Below are 19,390 nucleotides of genomic sequence, written 5' to 3'. Positions count from 1 at the left end.
TTTTTTTATATGTTGTTTTTTAAAAAACAACACCACACACAACAGCAGGGAACTTAGCCGATGAAAAGGGCTGGCCACAGGTTCTCATGGGTGCCCAGGCCTTCCGGGGTGACGGTGCCCATGAGGAGCCTGATACAACCACCATCACTTTGTCCCTTGCTTGAAACATCCAATCAAGTGCTAACCCAGAAAACAGTGAATGGAACCTCCCTCCCCCTTCTTTCCTCCCTGGTTCCTGTGCTGGGGCAGGTGGGTGGGAACACTGCCCCTCTCCTCTGGTCAGGTCCACCTTCCCCTTCCCACAGGAGGCCAAGCTGGGGTCGTGGGGAATGGGCACAGCCAAGTTTGGTGCTGAGTCCACTCACCCTAGGAGTGCATGGGAGGAAGACATCCACAGGTCAGGGTCCTGGAGACAGGAAACAGTGTGTGCATGTGGTCTGGGCAGGGGTCAGGGGTGTGATGAAGGCAAAAAGTGCTGCCAACCAGCGCCCATCCCGGAAGAAGGGGTGTGGGCTCCTTTGGATATAAGTCCCAATCTTGAGGCTCCAGGCAGACCCCAGCCTGCTTCCCCCAGCAGTCAAAGGTGCTGGGAATGTGTGTGAATGTATGCCTCTGTCCATGTGGGGGTGAAATGCAATGGGGATGGACTGTGGCATCCACACCTGCCTGGATGGTTGGCATTTTGGCAAATTCAGGCAGAGAGGGAGAAGGGTTGGGGGCCGAGGTTCCCCGCTAAATGCAAATCCAGATGACTTGCACTGGAGACTCAGGACACACACACGGTGGACGCTACAGGGCACCTTTCTGCCCTCTGCGGTAGCATCAGGAGGGGAGAGTGGAATTGGGGGCCAGTGTTTCTGTTCAGCTAGAATCTTGCCAGCCTCAGCGAGAAGGCGAGGCCTGGGCAGGAGAGGACAGCCCTTGCCCGGATGGGGCTGGCCCTCCAAGCCCTTGGCTCTGACAGAAATGGGGAAACGATGGCTGCCTGAGCCCTTCTTTGTTCCTAACCTATAGATGGGTAAACTGAGGCGAGAGGCAGTTGGAGAGACGCCAGCAGTCATAATAGCACTCAGGCTGGAACTCACTCCTGGGCCACAAGGGGACATTTGGGGTCACTCTGGTTGGGATTCTTCCTTTCTCTGCATGGCCTGGGATTTAGGGCCGGTGCATGACTGTCTGAGCGTGACCATCTCCATGCCCCCATGATCCCGTGAACATCCAGCTCTAAGAATCTTGTGGGAAGAAAACTGATGAAAAACACAAGCCCCTGAGCCTCACACCCATCTGCTCAGGCTGAGCTTTTTTGTGATTATTTTAAAGATCCAAGCCAGTCAGAAGGACCACAGTCACCTCCCCTGACTAGGCTGGCATCTCATCCCTAAACCCAGTGCACAGCGGTCTCTGGAGGCAGAAGGGGCAGTCCTGTCCTGGAGGAGTACGTCCCCACACCTGCCTCTGCTCACCTTGCAGCTTCACCTGTGGAGGCTGGGACGGCAGGATTGTGGAGGTGAGGGCATCCTTTCCAAGCACAGGACCACCAGGTCCACTTTAGCTCTCACTGAGCGCTTGCTGACGAATTAATGCAAAGCATAGAGGTGTTCCCCTGGTGAGGACTGCCCGAGGCCACTACCTGAGTGCTCACTGAACCCTCTGGAGAGGAAACCCTGTATTTCTTCAGCCTGAGGCCCGGCTTCTTTCCTGGGACGATTGGCAGCAAAGGCCTCAGGCTGCACCCTAAGCCGGAGGCCTCCAGCCACATACAAGGTCATGGCCTCTGGGGAGCTTAGGTGCAGCTGGGGTGCAGGGGGTGGGGTGCACTTTAAAAGTGCTCTCCCACTTCCAATCCCTCCAGTAAAAACCCTCCAACAAAGCCAGCAAGAGGGAGGAATAACAGTAAACTCTGCTTTCAGCCACTATTGGGGAACTTCCATTTAAATGACACTGACCCCAAACATTTGTGCAATGCTCTGGGCTTTCTTTGCAAAATTCACTAACACTATAAGAAACAGCCAATGCAATTAAAACCTAAAGTGGGCGCAGGAGCCTAGAAGGGACTCTGAGGAGGCCGGGCTCTCCACCCTCAGGCCCAGGGGTTGGATCCTGGCAAAACTGAAGTGAATTCTCGGAATTGCAGGCCTCTGGGCAGGGAAGGGGTTAGCTAAAGAACAGGTTTCAGGGTTTTTGGCTTCAGGGGTGTTTTGTATTTTAAAGAGCCACACTGGTGCAGAAGGACCAAGGCCCTCTTAGCTTCCCCTCCTCCTCAAGGACCTCGGGCCTTCGGAAAGCCTTTGACCCCGGTCCTGAGGTTTCAGCCCCGCTTTGCGCTGCCTTACACTTGGTGTTGGGGTCTGTGCCTGGCTTTTCTTTTTGAGAGCCGGGCCCCTTTGCCCTCCTGGGGAAAAGTTAACCATACTCCTTTTTTTTCTTTCTGCAGTTCCTTTTTGCAGCCTCCTCCTTACTGCTCCCGAGCCCTGAGCGTCCTGCATGAGGCGGAGTTCATCTCACACCTCTGAGATGCCTGTGCCAGCATGGCTGGAGCCCCGGGCTGGGAGAGTGGGCAACTTGGTCCTCCGCATTAGGATGGGGAAGCTCCTACTACCAGCTCTCTCTCTGCCACCATTCCCCGACACCCTCAGGAAGGGGCACCCTTCTGGGCCTGCCTAAAGGAGGGAGCATGGGTGTGAGGGCTGCCCAGGCAGGTGGGAGTATGGAGCCTTGTGGGGCAGGGTGGAGACCTTCCCAGGAGGTTTTGCCCAACTCCCCCTGAGTGATGACAGGTCTCAGGAGGGGGCCGCCCCCACAGACGGGAGGGAGAAGCTTATTTTCCTGGCTTGGGGTAGGGGCGGCTGCTGAGGGGATGGAGAAGAGATGGTAATTTACGTCGCATGTTTAGTGACACAATCCAGATGCAGGTGGGATTATGTCACTACACATGTGACATAATCACCCTATTACTCCTGCGGGGCAAGGACCCCTCCACAGGACTGCTCTGGGCTGCCTGCAATTCTGCTCCTTCTTCTGGGAGTGCTGTAACGAGTGTGTGGATGGCACAGGCTGTGAGGGCGGCCCAACCTGGCCACTTGCCCGTCCTGCCACTTAGGAGCCGAGTGTTTTGGGGCACACGGCTTATTCTCTCCTGGAGCTTCTGCTCTGACATGTGAAACTCACAAAGGCATCTCCCCTCCCAGCTAAAATGCCCTGCACCGTGCCTGGGTGAGGCTGCTCTTAGGGCTGGATGTGTGGGTCTGGGGCAACTGAGGGTGGGAACCATGCTGCCTGCCCCTTCCTTACCATAGCAGGGCCAGCGGCGTGGCCGGCTGGAGTGGGCACTGGCAGCAGAGCTCTGCAGCCCCAGCGTTAGGCGTGGGCCGGGGGCCGGGACCACAGCCAGGAGCCATCAGAATCCTGCCACTCCCATGGGGACCTGGCCTTCTCAGCCTGAGGTCCTTGGTTCTAAAACTGACTCAGAGCTTAACATCCAAATCAACAGTCTCCACCATCCGCAGGTCACACCCAGGCTACCCACAGCTCACTCTGGCTTTAGGTTCCCACTCTGACCCAAGGGAATGGCCACCCTGATCCCCATGTCACAGCTGGGTACTGGGAGCATCTCATTGCCTCTGGTGTTCTCTGCAAGCCTGTGATTCCTGCCCTAAACACCCACAGCCAGGGAGCGTCCTATTGAATTCCAACGGACAAAAGGCCCCAACCTGGAACGTGCCCTGCAGCTTCTGAACCAGCAGCCTTGTCTGCACTATCCAGGCAAAGCCCAACTTTGTCACCAAAGGACTGTGTGTCAACCAAGCACTTGCTGGCATGAGAACCCTAATTTTCAGCTGGCTGGTGCTTGAGAAGTTAACTCTGGCCCTGGTCTGAGTGGCCAGCTGGAACTACTTGGAGTAAATCAGCCACTGTCCCTTACCTACTGAAGATGATCATGCTGGAGACCACAGTCTAATTTAGAGGGGCGGGGGCGCTATTCTGAACTGGTCCCGCCCACGTGGCAACCCTCACAGCTTCATTCAGGAGACAGGCAGGGGCCTCTTGGCTTCTCCTACACATCAGTTACGCGGAAAGGGGCCTCCTCCTGAGGCTGATGTGTTCCCAGGTTTAGAGACACAGCCCTCAGGGGACAGGAGGATCTGGGGGCACAATGGCCCTCCACGCACACAAAGAAACCCTTGTATTAAGCCGTCCCACACGGGACCCAGGGTGACACCTGCCACTCAAGAAAGTCCCACCTGCGTCTGGATTGTGTCACTAAACATGCGACATAAATTGCTATCTCTTCTTCACCCCCTCAGCAGCCGCCCCCAGCCCAAGCCGGGAAAATAAGCTGCTCCTTCCCATGTGTGGGGGCGGCCCCTCCTGAGACCTGTCATCACTCAGGGGGTGTCGGGCAAACTCTGGGGGCGGTGTGGGGTGAAGGGCTGTGGGCTGGTGGACATGGGAGGGGGCGGCTTCCTGCAGCTGAAGCTATTTTATCTGAGTAGAGGGGCGGCTCCGTTCTGACACAGCTTCCTCAAGAGCAGCGAGCACCAGCCTGGAGGATGCCTGCTGCACACAGCAGAAGGTTCTAGCTTTTTAGAGAAAACCACATCTGATCCCACACCTTGAAGACACAGAGGCTTCCAAACAGGAGAGAAGAAGGCAAAGGCCTGGGTTGGGGTCTGTAAGAAGAGAGGACAGGACACGACAGACACTGCCAGGTGTTCAAAAACAGCAGCCCAGCCCCAGGTGGCAATGGAAGACGGATAGTAGCTAAGGGATCCATGCTGAGGGGTGGGTGGCAGGGCCCGCTCCTCAGGCAGGACTGTGATTAGAAAGCCCAGTGGATGGGTTAGGTGGGCTGAAACCCCCAGAATGGTGGCCACTGCTTCCCAAGCACTTTGATCTAGCAAAATCCCTTCTCCCGCCCTCAGGGAGTTCTGACAGAGTCTCTGATAGACAAACAAGCCCTTCAAAGAGGGACACGCCCAATGGCACTGTGTCAAGTGGAGTCAGAAGCTTGACTTTGGGCCAGCTCCACCTGTTAGCATTTCCTATGTTAGAATGAAAAGGAAAGGAAAGGAAACAGATATGTAAGTGTCCATCCTCTTAGTATGATTTCTCTTGATTGAGACTTGATCCACAGTAGTCTGGACAACTTCTGCTAGATTCTCCCCACTCCCGGCCCCATTAGGGATCTAGTCCGGTCCCAATCACTTACAGAGGGGCTCCTTAAAGAGGCCTGTGGTCCCTTGGCAACCGAAGGAGTCCCTGTGTAATGCCGACAATTTTACCCTCCTAACGCATCTGTTTGCAGATCCAGGTCCACAACCTCATACAATTGTTCTTGCAATTCTGAAACCCCAAAAGCTCTCAAATGGTAAGTTTTTCCCTAAGTTACTTAGTGGTAAAATTAGACTGAACTGAGGTGAGGCTATTTACAGTTTGTATAGATCCCAATTGATGGGACTAGTCACATGTTTCTCCGCAGAAATATTCACGTGCCTGATGGTAGGCGGGATGTTCCACACTCTGCCGGGAAGTTAGAAAGCGTACGATAAATGGATCGCATTGTCTTTCTCAAATCTAAAATTTCTCAATTGAGAGACACATCTGGCCCCAATGACTTCAGAAAAAGGAATGTGGGCCAGAAATGCTTTTAAGTATTGGGCGAAAGACTGCTAGTCTGCTCACTCCTGCTTCGGTCTAATAATTTTGTATATAAACATCTGGCAGTTCTGGCAGTTTCACCCCAGGGAAGGAGCCACTCCTCTCCTTCCCAGGAAAACACAGGTCACGACACACCCAGCCCTTAGATTTCAGCTGCGAGGAGGCAGGGGTGCGGTCAGGGAGGCAGGCCCAGGAGACGCCTGTGGGACTGGTCTCAGGCCGGCTCTGGGCACAGTGGGCCTTTCCACGCTAGAGTGGAGCCTGGCCATCCTTACCCCCACCCTGGTGCTGCCCCCAGGAGACCACACGGTAAACACTCAGATTTGAGGGCACCAGATTTTGAGGCGGGTGGGGTCCCAGAGGACGGGTCTACCACGGTCCTGTCCCCTTGGTGAGCCCCTGCTCACCCAGACAGGGCCTGGTGTGGCCCGGCCCAGCTGCTGTGGCGTGCCCTTGCAGTGGGCAGTGGGTACAGCAAGGCCGGTTGGAGCCTGCTGGAGCATCCCAGCCTCTCTGTGGGCGTTCTCATCTCCACCCCGCTCTCTGATGCTCTGGTGCCTGCGCCCACAGTGCTTTCCGGAGCGGGAGGGGCTGGCAGGCCTCACAACCTGCTGAGAAAAGCAGATGCGTTTTCAAAATAAATAATATTTTTAAAAATACCCCCTTTCCACCCCCAGTCCAGAAAATGGCAGAAGAGAACATGTAAAGGTCCTTGTGCCCAAAGCTGCCTGGTGCAGCCCTCACAGGGCCCCCCTGGATCTCCCCAGCGGCTCCCGTGGGCTCACAGCTGCTGTGGGATGCCCTGCTCCTTGTAGCCTGTGAGGAAGAAGCAAAGGAGAGATGGTTAGACACCTGCTTCCTTCAGGATTTCTCCAGGAGGTGCCCCTAGCCCAGAATGCACACAGGAGGCCTTGTTTATACTAAGGTATAAATGACTGCTACCATCAGAGCACTGCTTTTCCCAAGGGCTTTGACTTTCTAATGAGAAACAAAATAATCAGGAAGTGTGGAGTACTGGGTCTACTGGGAATGTTTGTCGGGCTGGCATTTGGGGTGGGAGTTAAAAGGCTAACGACGTGCTCCTGAACCCACATCAGGAAGCCACTCATAGACTGGTCTGGTGTGATTTCCCAATGCAGAGCCTTGGGAGCAGGTGCCAGGCAGGCTTCCCTGAGGGTTAAGAATCTGCTATGGGTGGATGGAGAGGAGGAAGAAAGGAGAAAGATGGCATACAGAGGGGAGCAGCTATCCCTGTATGCTTCCGACCTGCTGGACCATTACAGCAGGAAAAGGTGCCTGAAGGCTAAACCTTTAAAATATTGATCATGAGTCCTTAGGGAAAAAGTGAGCTCTGCGGATAGTAAGGAATTGTTACTGCTTTATTTAGGTGTGAAAGGGTATTGTGTTTGTTTTTTTAAGAAGATACCCTTTGGGAGGCCGAGGCGGGCAGATCACTATGTCAGGAGATCGAGACCATCCTGGCTAACATGGTGAAACCCCACCTTACTAAAAATACAAAAAATTAGCCGGGCATGGTGGCACGTGCCTGTAGTCCCAGCTACTCGGGAGGCTGAGGCAGGAGAATCACTTGAACCCAGGAGGTGGAGGTTGCAGTGAGCCGAGATCGCGCCACTGTACTCCAGCCTGGGAGACACAGCAAGACTCTGTCTCAAAAGATAAAAAAAAAAAAAAAAAAAAAAAAAAAGATACCTACTGAAATATTCCCAGCTGCTATTACATGAGCAGAATTTGCTGAGTGGTTATTCCTGTTAGCCAGTGAACTTAGTCTGAAGAGGAGCTTCAGTGTATTGAGCTGCTTTTTCTCTTCATTTTGCAGAGTATTTCTCAATTTTGGGTGCTAATAAACCCATGCTGTGGTAGGGAAGATGTAGGGAATGACAGAGGAAAAGAGGCTGGCCATGAATTGATAGTGGTTGAGGCTGGTGTGGGCATTAGGGCCTCATTTTACTAGGGGCCCTACTTTTCTCTATGTTTAATCATTTTCCAAATCAAAAGTTAAAGCTAAACATAAAAGCCCATTGACCCACTGGGAGAGCGGGTAGGGTGTTTGTGTGTAGGACCGGGGGTCTCAGGGGAGGGGAGGGCCCCAAGCAGCAGCACGAGGCCTGCACGTCCATCCACAGACTCACCTTGGGAAACTGCAGCAGCACAGAGTGGGAGGCAGCAGGAGGAAGAGAGAGAGAAGAAGAGAAAACACAGCCTGAAAACAGAGCCATAGGGAACGCTCCGCACAGGAAACAAAGCGGATCCACGGTGAGGCCCGGGAGATGGGACAGGGGCCATGCCAGCGGTTTCTCAGATGCCAATCCCCAGGCAGGGAGTGCTCAGTGCTCACGGTGACAGCCACAGTGACCAGCAGTCTGCCCACCAGGTGTGTGGGCATAGCTAGGGGCACAGCGAGGGGCTCTCACACTGCCAGTGAGCTCTGTCCACTGCCTCCCCAGCCCTCCATATCCTGGCCATGCCCACACTGCTGCCTTCATTCTTTATTCTTGTCTTCTTTTGAAACAGAATCTTGCTCTGTTGCCCAGCTGGAGTATAGTGGCATGATCATGTCTCACTGCAGCCTCAAACTCCTGGTCTCAAGTGATCCTCCTGCCTCAGTCTCCCAACATGCTGAGATATAGGCATGAGCCACAGCACCCAGCCCTTTTTTTTTTTCCATCCTCAGCTCATGCCTTTCTCCAGATAAATTCCAGATGGACATGAGTGGCAGCTCCTGGACAGCTAGAGCTTTGACTACAGCAATCTAAAGATGCCAATGTGTCCCATCCTGGTCCCACACTGGCTCTGTCTGAGCTATGTGCTTAGCTGTTTCTATGGAGAGGAGCCATATATATAAAAATATTTTGGGGAAGACCCAGGCCAGAGGGTGGCAAACAGGTTTTATCTTTCAGACCTCTTGGATCAATTAGTAGTGACTGCCTGAAGCCCTGTGCTGAGAACATGTGAGATTGGTCAGCAGAAAGTGTCATGATTGATTAGCAATGTCTGCCATGGGCATGGCAGTAGAAAGAGCCCACCATAAAGCTACCAAGTATTTACTGACAGGGTATTGTTGATTGTTATTTGTTGTTATTCATATAAATCAAGCAACATGCTTGCAAGTTCCTGATCTTAGCTCCCACTTTCATCTAGATTTCTCTGACTCCCCTTTTAGGAGTTTTTCATGATGGTGTATTTGCTGATGACACCCCAGGCAATGCCATGTGAAAAACCAAGGTGTATTGTTACAACTGAAAAGTTTCCTCCATTTTTATAGCAAGGAGCTGGAGTGACACCAGAAAGAAGAGTCCCTTATCCAACTGTCTTCTAGGATAGGAAAGTCCATTGTACTTATTCCCTTCAAAGGATTCATTCTCGGACACACAAGTTCCATGGTTGCTGGGAGTAATCCCACCTGCAGCACCATCTTATGAGTGGCAACTATTCACCCTTTGGGGGTGGGATTAGTTGTGGGAAAACACATGCAAAGGCTTCCCTTGCTGAGATGGGTGAATGAGTCTGGGAGTCAGGCAGTGGGCAAGAATGATGTGTGACTGGTTTTTGTATGCAGCCCTCAAGTCTATACCCCTGATATGGTTTGGCTGTGTCCCCACCCAAATCTCATCTTGAATTGTAACTTCCATGATTCCCATGTGTTGTTGGAGGAACTGGGTGGGAGATGATTGAATTATGGGGATGGGTCTTTCCTGTGCTGTTCTTGTGATAGTGAATGAGTCTCACAAGATCTGATGGTTTTAAAAATGGGAGTTTCCTGGCACAAACTCTCTTTGCCTGCTGCCATCCACATAAGATGTGACTTGCTCCTCCTTGCCTTCTGCCATGATTGTGAGGCTTCCCCAGCCATGTGGAACTATAAGTGCATTAAACCTCTTTTTTTTCCCAGTCTTGGGTATGTCTTTATCAGCAGTGTGAAAATGGACTAATACACCCCTAAAAGCATTCTCAAAAGTTTGATGCAAAGACAGCAACCCTGGAAACAGTGTGCAGACAACAAAGGGGCTGACACTGCCCCCAGTGAAGGCTGCGTGGCAAAGGTGGGGGCTGCAGCTTCTTGCACTTGCTTATCCTGCAGCCCAGTTAGCGCCCCACACCAGCCACAGCAGAGGAGTTTCTGGCCAAGTCAGCAGCCTGGGGCAATGGAAAGTGAGGAAGTGACTGGATCCCCATCTGCACTTCTAGGGCCTCAGTGCCTCGTCTAGGGCATGATGAAGGGAGCTCTTTAAGTTATCTCTAAGGTTCCAACCTCTTGGTTCCTGGGTACTAAGGAGATCAAAGACAAGTGTACCAGAAAGCTCTAGAGATCAGATGAGGCATCAACATACATTATTGAGACCTACCCTGTGACACAGTCATGTTCCGCTTTAATGCAGAGGTTCCTTACTCAGGTCCCCAGTGCCTGGCCAGATGCTCAGTTTGAGAGAAGATGAGCCAGTAAGAGGGGCTCATCTTGCACAAATTGGGCAGCCTTCAACCTTCCAAAGGCAGAAGCACCTCCCAGCTTCCAGTTGGGAACAGGGTCAGGAGCCTGCAGACCACAGGCCCCTGGGGAAGCGGCAAATTTCCTCTGTAAAATTGTCGGGACCCAGTTTTAGGACTCACCCAAGGACTGGCAGCACTTCCTTCCTATCAGTCATGTTCTTCATCTCTCTAGACAAATGAAAGTGGCCCCTGGACATGCCTGGAGGGTGAGATCCCATGAAGGAGATGCAAGGGCCTGCCTGCTGGGCTTACCTCACAATATTTCTCTGACAGGGCAACCCTTGCCCTGAGCACACCCCTCCCAGGAAGAAGGAGCAGCTTCCCTGCCACTTCCTAGCTCATTCCTCCCTGGGGTAGCTTGCTGCTCAGCAGCTGGTCCAACCTGGAGTTCTCCTGCTCTGGCTGCCCCTGGTTGCCAGCATCTGGTTGGCTTACTCTGATTCTGGGAGATCCTGGCAGTGCAGCTGACCCACTTCCTCCCCGATCTCTGCTGCTGGAGGAGCCACTTCTGGGCAGCCCATCTGACCACACTCCACTGCATCTCCCTCAGGCTCTGTGTCTACCTGCATCTTCTCTGGTCTGGTGGCCTAACTGGTCACTGACCCTTGTCCTGCCATTTATGTGTGCTCTTGGTCTTGGATATTCACAGGATCCTGAACTGAGGCTGAGTTGACTATAGATCATTCTACATAATTCTAGGGCCCCTGAACCCTGAGTTCCCCCTCCTGCCTCTGACACCCGCACCAGGCTCAGCTTACCTCTGGCACTGAAGATCCCAGCTATGAATGGTTTTGGGGGGTATAGGACATAATGAGGGGCATGGGGTATGGAGTGAGGCCAAAGTGCCTGAGAGGTGAGGTCAATTATTGAGGAACTGTGTCCTCACAGGTAGATAGGCGTGGGAAAATACAAGGAACGTGGATGGTGGTATGGGAGACAAGTACAGCTGCTTAAAATGGGTGGAGTCTGTTTTAAGATTTTGCTAGGTTATTTTAGAAAGGGTAACTGAGTTGTCTTTGGTAAACTTGATTTTGTAACTTTAAACCCCTTCACAAAACCATTCTGTGTCTGAATCAAGTTTGTATTAAATGATGGAACTCTGCCTGCCATGAACTCATAATTCCCTGCAGGTGTTGGGCCAGGCCTGGTGGGGAGGGTCCCTTGTGCCAAGCAGCCTGGGGAGTTGTGAAGAGGGCACAGGCAAGCCCTCTCCAGAGCCCGTCCTTAGTGGGTGAGCAGGACCTCAGCCAGCCATGAAGGCCTCCCAAGTCCTTCCTGTCCCTGGTCACTCCCCCACCCCCAGGAGGCGCAGCACCAGCAGCTACTCACTGGCAAGGATGACCATGTCCATGCCCCAGAAGATGCTCATGATCCAGCCCACCATGACGATGGCCGTGAGGATTTGGATGAGGGCTGCTGCAATGTTCAGCCAGAAGACGCAGCACACATGCCTGTCCGGGAGGTCGGTGCGGGCCCCGCACAGCACAGTGAAGGCCGAGACGAATGTCCCTGTGAGAGGCCAGAGGGGACAGCCTTCTGAGGGTGCTGGGAGACAAAGGAGTCTGTGTGCTCATTGCTGGCCTGGGGCCCAGCTGTCCACCCTCCGAGAGCTCAGAGAAGAGCCACCTATGTCTGGCACCCTATCCTCTGAGTGACACCACTGCCCAGACCCTGGTCTACCTCTCGTCTCCATACTGGAGAGGTCCACGGGCCATCTGGAGCAGGTATGGCATGGGGCTGCCAGGGACCCCATACAGTCTTGGAACCTTTCGGGGAGACAAGGAAATCACATGACAAGCAGTCCTTTCTGGGAAGGAGCAACAGGGAAGCCACTTGCAAGGACAGCAGGCAGTTGGAAAGGGCAACTTTATGTGGCAAAGATTCCAAGGGCCAAAGAGTTCTGAGGTGGGAGCTGGTGTGTCTGAGTTAACAGAGAAGCAACCTCAGAGGTAAATTCAGGAGAGGTGAAGGGCCAGGAAATGACCACCTGGCACACATGCTGATCACTGAGGGACAGGAGCCAAGAGCCTAGGTGCCTGCACAGTGTAGAGGGTGCAGACTAGGACAGGTTTCCCAGAGCCCCTCCCTGATGGGGTTCTCCTAGACACCGTGACCTGTAAGGGGAGGGACAGTGAGCTTAAGCTCTGTTGAGCATCCACAAGGTGTCAAGCTACGTGGTGGGTGCAGTCACATTCTTCACCTTGTCTAAGACTCAGCCCCTATGGGCAGTATCACTACTTTTACTGTGTTAGGCCCCTTTCCTACATGGGCTCTGAGCCCTCCTGATGACAACCGTGAAGAGAATTAGCATTCTCTGTGTCTGTCATAGTTCCCTACGGTGTCAGTAACAAGTTACCTAAACCTCATGGTTAAAAGCCACACAAATTTATTTTTTTAGAGTTCTGGAGGTTAAAAGAGTCTGCAATGGGTCCTCAGGGATGAGTCCTTCTGGAGGCTCCAGGGGAAAATCTACTTCCTTGCCTTTTCCAGCTTCTAGAGGCCACCTACATTCCTTGGCTTGTGGACCCTTCCTCCACCATCACCACTAGCAGCGTAGCACCTTCTCCCTGACCTCTGCTTCTGTCTTTATATCTTCTCACTGCCTCCCTGTGGTAAGGACCCTTGTGATAGCATTCAGAACCCACTTGGGTAATCCAGGATACTCTCCCCATCCATTTAATTTAATCACATCTGCAAAATGCGTTTTACTACATCAGGTAGCATATTCACAAGTTTGGGGATATGGATGTGGACATCTTTAGAGGCCACCGTTTGGCTTACTACACTCTTACACACACAGAGAGTGATTCGGTGTGATGGTTAATTTTAGATGTCAACTTGACAGGATTGAGGGGTTCCTAGATGGCTGGTGGGGCACTATTTCTGAGTGTGTCTGTCAGACTGTTTCCAGAGGGGACTGATGTGTGAGCCAGTGGACCAAGAGAGGAAGACTTGCTCTCAGTGTGGGTGGGCGCCATCCAATCAGCCGGGGGCCCAGCAGAAACAAACAGGTAGAGGAAGGGGAATGTCCTCTCTGCTTCCTTTCCTCCTTCCAGAGTGAGACGCTTTTTCTTCTCCTGCCTTTAGATATCACACTGCAGGTTCTTCAGCTTTTGAACTTTGGAACTTACCCCAGAGGCCTCCTGGGGACCTCTCAGGACTGACTGGGGGCTGCACTGTTGGCTTCCCTGGTTCTGAGGTTTCAGACTTGGATTGAGCCACGCTGCCCGCTTGAGCCAGCTACTAGCTTCTCTGGCTTTGCAGCTCGCAGTCAACCTATCGTGGGACTTCTCCACCTCTGTGATCACGTGAGCCAACTTCCCCTCATAAACACCCTTCCAGGGCTGGGTGCAGTGGCTCATGCCTGTAAACCCAGCACTTTGGGAGGCTGAGGTGGGCACATCATCTGAGGTTAGGAATTTGAGACCAGCCTGGCCAACATGGTGAAATCCCATCTCCACTAAAAAATACAAAAAAAGCCGGGCATGGTGGTGGCCACCTGTAATCCCAGCTTCTCAGGAGGCTGAGGCAGGAGAATTGCTTGAACCCAGGAGGCAGAGGTTGTAGTGAGCCAAGATGGTGCCATTGCACTCCAGCTTGGCCAGCTTGGGCAACAAGAGTGAAACTCCGTCTCAAAAGAAAAAAAAAAAAAAAACCCTTCCATATATCCTACTTGTTCTGTCTCTCTGGAGAGCCCTAACTAATACCTCTCAGGAACTAAGCATCTTGTCCAAGGTCACAATCACAGGCAGGCATTGAACCCACCAGAGTCAGATGCCAATGCCACGCCCCACTGCACTGCCTCCCAGGTGTAGATGACCTGTTAAAAGCAGGCCCAGACCAGAAAGCAGGGCATTTGGGAAATTGGCCAAACGACTGGTGACCATTTTCACATTCCTCACTTTCCATTCTGTCAGTTCCTGCTCTTTGAGGCTGCCTTGCTTTTTATTTTGCCTCCCACTCTGAACTGAGTCCACGTGCTGAATTCTGAAACTGACCCTGCCTCGTTTTCCTCCTCCTCATCTTAACCACTGCCACCAATGTGAGGTCCCAGGCTGCATCTCATTGGTTTCAGGCCCTTCCCTGCCCAATTCGCTGGCTCCTACAGTTTCCAGGTCTCGCCTTTGCTCTCGCCCACACCTTTGTGCTTCAGATCCAAGGCTGAAGCCTGAGTCCACATGCTGATTTCTGAAACTAACTCTGCCTCGTTTTCCTTCTCCTCATCATAACCACTGCAACCGATGTGAGGTCCCAGGTGGCATCTCATTCACCTTCATCCCTTGAGCCCCTTGCACAGTGCCTTATACACAGTAGGTGGCCTGTGGGCATTCAAAGAAGTACACCAAACCTCAAGTGTCTCCTCTGACCACCTGTCTCATCACCTGTGGCATTGTTAAAAATGTGGGGTCTCACCTGAGATCTACGGAATGTCTAAAGGATGATCCGGCATCTGCATTTCTCAACAAGCTTCCCCCCTGCCCTCCAAGGAATGATAAGGCTCACTAAAGTGTGAAAACCACGGATTCAAGATCAGGCAACTCGCTAACTACCCTACTATGTCCCTGGCACAGAGCCCCAGAGGCCCTGTGGGAGATCCAGAGAAGCAAAGCTGTTCTTCTACTCGCAAGGGATGGACAGCCAGCTAGGGGCACAGAGTGTTGCCTGGAGCCTCCTTTCGGGAGGATGAGGTTGGGGTGCAACTCTGGAGTCTCTGTAGAGACTCATTCAGGAACCTAACTGGACCCCTGCCCTCAAGAACTCACAGTGTACTGGGTAAACTCATCACCCTACCTGACAGAGGAGAAGGAGGCTGAGGGCTCCTATAAGGGTAAAAGTGATGAAGCTGGGACTTCAGCTCCAGCCTCTTCCTGTTGGGAGGAGAAGGGAGAGGATGGTGCAGGGGGCAGGGTGGTGACAAGGGGAAGGTGATGGGGATGAAGAGGGAGGACTGACTCTGGCCATTTGTGGAAGGCTTTGAATGCCTGAGTAAGAGTTTGCCCCCAACCTGCAGGAAATGGAGCTCTCACAGAGAGTTTTGAGCAGGAGAGGAATGCAATGGAAGCAGGGACTTAAGAAAATTAATTTGTCAGCAGGGTGGATTTTTTTTTTTTTTTTTTTTTGAGACGGAGTCTCACTCTGTCCCCCAGGCTGGGGTGCAGTGGCACGATCTCAGCTCACTGCAACCTCCACCTCCCAGGTTCAAGTGATTCTCCTGCTTCAGTCTCCTGAGTAGCTGGAATGACAAGTATGCACTACTATGCCCGGCTAATTTTTGTATTTTCAGTCGAGATGGGGTTTCCCCATGTTGGCCAGGCTGGTCTCGAACTCCTGACCTCAAGTGATCCGCTCACCTCTGCCTCCCAAAGTGCAGGGATTATAGGCATGAGCCACTGCGCCCAGGTGGCAGGGTGGATTTAAAGTGTCTGAGATGGGAAAGATGAACTGGGATGAGAAGTCAGCAGCTGAGGAATGGAGGAGATGTGGGCTCAGCACTTGGTAGTGGACACAGGAAGATGTGGAGGACTCAGGGACTACTAGGAAGTGTGTGCCACCATCCTGTGCTTCTGCCAGTGCATCGTGCATGTGAGACGGGAGATGCACACAAGTGCACCTATTACAAAAGAGAATGCTGCAGAAGTGGAAAGATGGTTGAAGATGAACAAGAATATGTGTGGAAAATGTGAGGTGAAAATAACATAGGTGCCATTTGCTGCAAACTTATAGTTTGCTAAGCACTGTGCAACCCTCTCTCTACCTACATTACCTCTTATTCTTAAAACCACTGGAGGTAGTTATTATTATCCCCATTTTACAGATACAGAAACTGAGGCTCAGATAGGCTAAACGACTTGCCCTCATAGCAGAACCCAGACTTAAAGTCAATCCGTCTAGTTAAGAAGGCTGAGTTCTCTTCAATCTAGGGTGTTGCATCCTTACATTAAAAAATACGGAAAGAAGCCGGGTGTGATGGCTCACGCCTGTAATCACAGCACTCTAGGAGGCCAAGGCAGGTGCATCAACTGAGGTCAGGAGTTCGAGACCAGCCTGGTCAGCATGATGAAACACTGTCTCTACCAAAAATACAAAAATTAGCTGGGCTTTGTGGTGCACGCCTGCAGTCCCAGCTACTCAAGAGGCTGAGACAGAAGAATCGCTTGAAGCCGGGAGGCAGAGGTTGCAGTGAGCCAAGAATGCTCCACTGCACTCCAGCCTGGGTGACAGAGTGAGACTCCATCTCAAAAAAAAAAAAAAAATTGTTAATAATAAGCAAGAACCTTCGTCCTTAATGGTTTTCAAATATCCTTGAACCTACTCCTTCCCCTCCCTATGTCTTTATGGAAGACCCTGAATTGGATGGTGTTCTGATCTCTGGGCTACAGTGTCCTGACTCAGTGGGAGCTGAGACCCAGTGACCCTCTCTTTGTGGCTGTGGCCTCACCTCACTCTTTCAGCCTAGGAAATGGGAACAGTGGTCCGTGTTCTTTCATGTTTTTATTAGACTGAACCATATGAAATTGGCATTTCTGCAGGTCAAGAACAGCTGAATAATAAAAGCCTAATGTGTATATGAAAGTTTTGAGCATAAGGAAACTTTGTCCTTGAACTCAGAGATTCTTAGAGTCAGAAGGTCATTAAGCCCATCTCTTGTCAAAAGATGAAATCTCATTCGAATTGCTAAAGTGATTAGAGGCCAGTGGGCTGAGTACCTGCCTATTCCCTGTGGAGCAGGGAAGGCCTGGTGAGCCCAGTGCTCTGCAGATGAGCAGAGCTGTGCAAGCTGAATGATCCCTAGCAAAGGCTTTGGCTTATCTGTTAGGAAAAGCTGGGCTGGCCCACACTTTATTTAAAGGAGGAGACAACCTTAGCATGTGTGTGGTGTCGGAGGGGTTTTTGGTCTGTGCACCTTCTTTTACTCATGTTAACACACTCATGATAACTCTAAGCCATGTAAAAATATAACCTTATACACATACTGACTTCTACCATGCGCACGCATATTGTCCAGCTGTGTGAACTCAGATATCACTAGGAAACTATGACAACAGGTCCCTTTTGCCATATAAGGTACCACACGCCATAAAAGGTAGAGATTAAGTGAATGGATTTATGATATAAAAACTGTTTTAATCTCTTCAGCAGTAAATTTTAAAAATGGTTTTAGCACATTTTCCTATGAAGAGGTGTTAATTGTTTTAAATGAGTCTTACCAGTTAAATAAAATGCTCTACCCAACAGCCATGTGTTGGTTCTAATTTATTCTATTGAGCGCCAGCCATATGCCAATGCCGAGTCCTGGGAATGGGAGCCCAGACAGGTGATGGGAACTTGCCACCCCAGCCCGGGAGCTCACACTCTGGCAAGGACACTGGGTCACACCAGGAACAGTGACGAATTCTGTTTGGCCATAGCAGGAAAGACTTCACAGGAGAGCAGGCGATGGAGCAGGGAGCTGGGAAGCTGATGGGGACTCATGGAGGAAAGGAGGAGGGGAAGAACATCTGCAGAAAGGCCAGCCTGGCTGTCCGGAGCTAAGCGGTGCATAGTCTGGAGCTCAGCGGTGCATAGACTGGACTCAGAGGAGGGAAGAGCATCTGGAGACAGGCTGACCTGGCCGTTCAGAGCCCAGTGGTGCACAGGCTGGACTCAGGGCATGTGTAGAGGAGTGATGAAAAATGAGGCTGGCTCAGACTTCTGTAAAAATTTCAGAAATTAAACAAATGAGGCTGGAGTGGGCAGGGGTCAGACTGGTGAGGGCCCTGAGGGCCTCGCTCTGGAATCCACCTTCCTCTTCCAGGCAACAGGCAGCCCTGGGAAGGGGTTAAACAGGGGACTATTGGGCCTAGTTTGAATTTGAGAACAAACACTTGACCCCTAAGGAATGATGGGTCGGAAGCGGCGAGGTGGAAGGCAGGGAGAGGAGGCCTTGCAAAATCCTCAGTGAGAAGGGAGGAGAGGGCAGTAGGAGAGACAGGACCTGCAGAGGACAGGGAGGCAGCATCCTTGATTTAGTGACCTGCTGGATGTTGGGGTAGGGAAGGAACAGGGGCACAGGATGGGTTTGGGGTTCTGGTTTTCCACACTACAGGGTTAGGATGGAGCCATTGACCAGGGTGGGAAACCCAGAGTGGGCCGTGCCCACCGACTGAAGAGAGCTGAGTCAGAAACAAGGACCCCAGAGGTGTCAATTTCAACTAGTGGTTGAAAGTGAATGAGGTCACCCCAGGAGGGCATGAAATTCAAAGACCCTGGGAGACACCAAGATTTTAGGGGTGAGCAAGGGAAAAGAAGACCACAAAGGGAACAGGGGAGGTCCAATCAGACTGGCTAGAAGAGGGCATCCCAGAAACAGGAGAGAACTGTCTGGAGGAAGAGGTGCTGGGGCAGGTCACCTGCTTCAGCAAGGTTCAGTGAGAGGGGCCACGTGCAATCACAGACTCGCTTAGGCCAAGAGTGGCTCCACAGGGAGTCAGGAGACTGGCAGGGCTCACAGCAGGAGGTCAGGGGGCTTGGAGAGAACGGAGATGTGGATTCCAGAGCGTGGGTGAGGACCACTTTTCCTTAAGTGGGAGAAACTTAAGGTTGTTTATCTGCTGAGAAGAAGCTGCCAGGAGGGAGCAGGGGACAGGGTGAAGACATAACCAGGTAGGGGATAAGTGGACATCAAGGTTCTTGGTAAAATAAGAAGGGGAACTATCCCCTGATGGTTTTCCAAAGCAGTATGTACATCAGATGTCTCAAACTGAGGTTCATATGCACATTCTAAGGCCCCAACTCTAGAGCACCACAGGCACAGGGGTGGATCTAGGAATTGCTTGTTTAAAAAAAAAATAAACATTCCTCCAGCTGATACCAATTCCTCTGATGGGTGGAGGAATTAGCCTGGCAGATATAGAACAAGAAAATCATACAACTTCATCAGAAATGAGTCCACGATTCTGGTTTTTCACTCTGTCCAACGGCTTCGCCCACATGACTCAGGGCTGGAGCGGGAAGACGGTCCTCTGCAGCAAGGACAGGGAGGCTGAGGCGGGCCCTGGGCATGCTGTTCCTGGAGGTCCCAGCGAACACTAACTGGCACCAGGGAAAATGATGGTAATGGACTGTACTGTCAACCACCAAAATCAATGTGTTGTAAGATACCTGGGACTTAGGCACAGACATGTGGTTTGCACGTCCTACCAGGATCCTGGGAAAAAGGACAGGCAGCAGAGGCCTGTGGAAGTCC

General features: G+C 51.9%; 1 protein-coding gene across 1 annotated transcript in view; it reads right to left on the bottom strand.

Moving 5' to 3' along the window:
• Nucleotides 1-6,322: 6,322 nt before the first annotated feature.
• LOC105552344 (chromosome unknown open reading frame, human C1orf95) overlaps nt 6,323-19,390 on the bottom strand; it is a 56,435-nt gene continuing 43,367 nt past the window's right edge. Inside the window, exons 2-4 of the mRNA XM_011997976.1 lie at nt 11,494-11,673; nt 7,809-7,817; nt 6,323-6,474 (exon numbers count right to left, since the gene is read on the bottom strand). Coding sequence (XP_011853366.1) covers nt 6,440-6,474; nt 7,809-7,817; nt 11,494-11,673 — 224 coding nt within the window. The 3' untranslated portion in view covers nt 6,323-6,439. The remainder of the gene's footprint in view (nt 6,475-7,808; nt 7,818-11,493; nt 11,674-19,390) is intronic.

This window comes from Mandrillus leucophaeus, unplaced genomic scaffold (assembly GCF_000951045.1).
Source record: "Mandrillus leucophaeus isolate KB7577 unplaced genomic scaffold, Mleu.le_1.0 Scaffold550, whole genome shotgun sequence".
NCBI lineage: Eukaryota > Metazoa > Chordata > Mammalia > Primates > Cercopithecidae > Mandrillus > Mandrillus leucophaeus.
Note: the sequence above shows the minus strand (reverse complement) of the source record. Positions and strands in the feature narration are given on the sequence as shown.